The 2,131-nt window shown below is 36.0% G+C and overlaps 1 protein-coding gene across 1 annotated transcript; it reads left to right on the top strand.

The window, feature by feature from the left end:
* The first annotated feature begins 1,267 nt into the window (after positions 1-1,267).
* LOC127201102 (transmembrane protein 258-like) lies at positions 1,268-1,507 on the top strand. Its single transcript, XM_051159443.1, has one exon. The coding sequence runs from the start codon at positions 1,268-1,270 to the stop codon at positions 1,505-1,507; it is 240 nt and encodes a 79-aa protein (XP_051015400.1).
* The last annotated feature ends 624 nt before the right edge of the window (positions 1,508-2,131 follow it).

The following is a 2,131-nucleotide window of genomic DNA, read 5'->3' as shown; positions in this document are numbered from 1 at the left end:
AGATTCAATGCAATTCCCATCAAAATATCAACTCAATTCTTTCCAAACTTTGAAAGGACAATTCTCAACTTCATATGGAAAAACAAAACAAAACAAAAAACCAGAATAGCTAAAACAATCCTGGACAATAAAAGAACTTCTGCAGGTATCACTGTCCTTGATTTCAAGTTGTATTGCAAAGCAATAGTAATGAAATCTTCATTGTATTGGTGTAGAAACAGGTTGATCAAAGGAATATAATAGAGGAGCCAGAAATAAACTTATAGACATCTGATTTTTGACAAAGAAACCAAAACAATATAATAGAAAGAAAATAATCATCTTTAACAAATGGTGTTGGTCTAACTGGATGCCTGCTCGTAGCAGAATGCAAATAGATACACATTTATCACCTACTCAAAACTCACATCCAAGTGGATAAAAGACCTCAACATAAAGCAAGATAATAGAAAATTATTCTATGGAAATAAAGCCTAATAGAAGAGAAAGTGGGAATAGCTTTGCACTCCTTGGCACAGGAGATAACTTCCTGAACAGAATACCAACAACTCTGGCCCTAAAATCAACAATTAATTAATGGGACCTCATGATACTGAAAAGCTTCTGTAAGTTTTATTTCCGGTGTTGCTTTTTTCTTTTTACTTTTTATAATCATCTTCTCTACTCATAAAAAGATGAATTTTAGTTGTGCTTACCCCAAGAACTTAAATAAAACTTCATTAAAAATATTAATCAGCTATTGTGTGTGGCCAATTCAAGCATAAAATTCACCACCAAGGAAAAGTTTTTATCAGAAGCAAGTTTAGGTTGCCTATTAGAATTTTGATGGGATTTTATTTGGATGTTTCCCACAGGCGTAACATTTATTGTCTTCCATGGTACTTTAAAATTCATCTTTTCTTGTAATTATGTTTTACAAAGAAAATTTAATAACCTTTTCTCTACTAATAATGTTACCAAAGGAAACAATCTATCTTATTTCCTACCATAGAAGACATTTTCCACAATATTGAACATTGTCAAATAAGTTCTTTATCATTTCCTATTGAGGCACTAACAGTGATCCTTATATCCCATGATTTACAGGATATGTAAACAGAAAAGCCTTATCAATGTACACCATAATTGGCTCGTAAAGAGGGTTGTTTTCTGTCTCTGTAAAGGAAGACACAGAAAGCCACAGGTGGAGTATTTCCAGCCTTCATACAAAATGTAAACGATGTGTTCTTTTAGTGGCAGATTGGTGGTTTATCCTCTGTGGGGCAAAATGGAGCTCGAGGCCATGAGCAGGTATACCAGCCCAGTGAACCCGGCTGTCTACCCACACCTAACTGTGGTACTTCCGGTCATCCGCATGTTCTTTATCGCCTGGTTCTTTGTTTACGAGGTCACCTCCATCAAGTGCACATGTGACATCTACAAAGAGCTCCTCATCTCCTTGGTGGCCTCATTCTTCATGGGCTTTGGAGTCTTGTTCCTCCTGCTCTGGGTCAACATCTATGTATGAGTCCCCAAGGGTACCCACCAGGAAACTCACCAAGTCCCTGCTTTTGTAAATTAATTTTTTACCATTGATACATGTGTCCTACCTGTGGTTTACAATAAAGGCAGACATATGACAAAAAATAAAAAGGAAAAGAAAAAGAAAATATAAACGGTTCATCTCTTTTGCTTCCTTACTTTTACTTTACACAAGTAAACAATTCTGCTTTTATCCAAATGAGAAAACTCAGATGTTATTGGCTACTATAAATATCTTTGTTACTTGTTTTAGTTTTCTCCTTGCTGAGACAAACTTCTTAAAACAATAATTTAAGAATGGAAGGGATCACAGGTTAAGTGTTTACAAGGCATGGCACTGAGAGTGAGAAGCAGGTGGGCACACTGCCCACAGTCAGGAAGCAGAGAAGGACGAGTGTTGATATCCAGTTCCTTTCTCTTTTTGCCTGTTTTACTCTACCCAGGATTCCAGGTCACTTACATTCAAGATAGATCTTTCTTATTCAGTTAAACATCTTTGTAAACATCTTCACAGACATGCCCAAAAGTGTGTCTCCTAATTCATTCCAAACTCAGTCAAGTTGACAATGAAGATTAACTGTTGTGGTTAAAGTACCAGTGTGGCCTGATA

This window comes from Acomys russatus, chromosome 17 (genome assembly GCF_903995435.1).
Source record: "Acomys russatus chromosome 17, mAcoRus1.1, whole genome shotgun sequence".
Classification (NCBI taxonomy): Eukaryota; Metazoa; Chordata; class Mammalia; order Rodentia; family Muridae; genus Acomys; species Acomys russatus.
Note: the sequence above shows the minus strand (reverse complement) of the source record. Positions and strands in the feature narration are given on the sequence as shown.

What these genes read in the sequence shown, in the direction of transcription:
- LOC127201102 (XM_051159443.1), top strand. Translation starts at nt 1,268, where the DNA reads ATGGAGCTCGAGGCCATGAGCAGGTATACCAGCCCAGTGAACCCGGCT.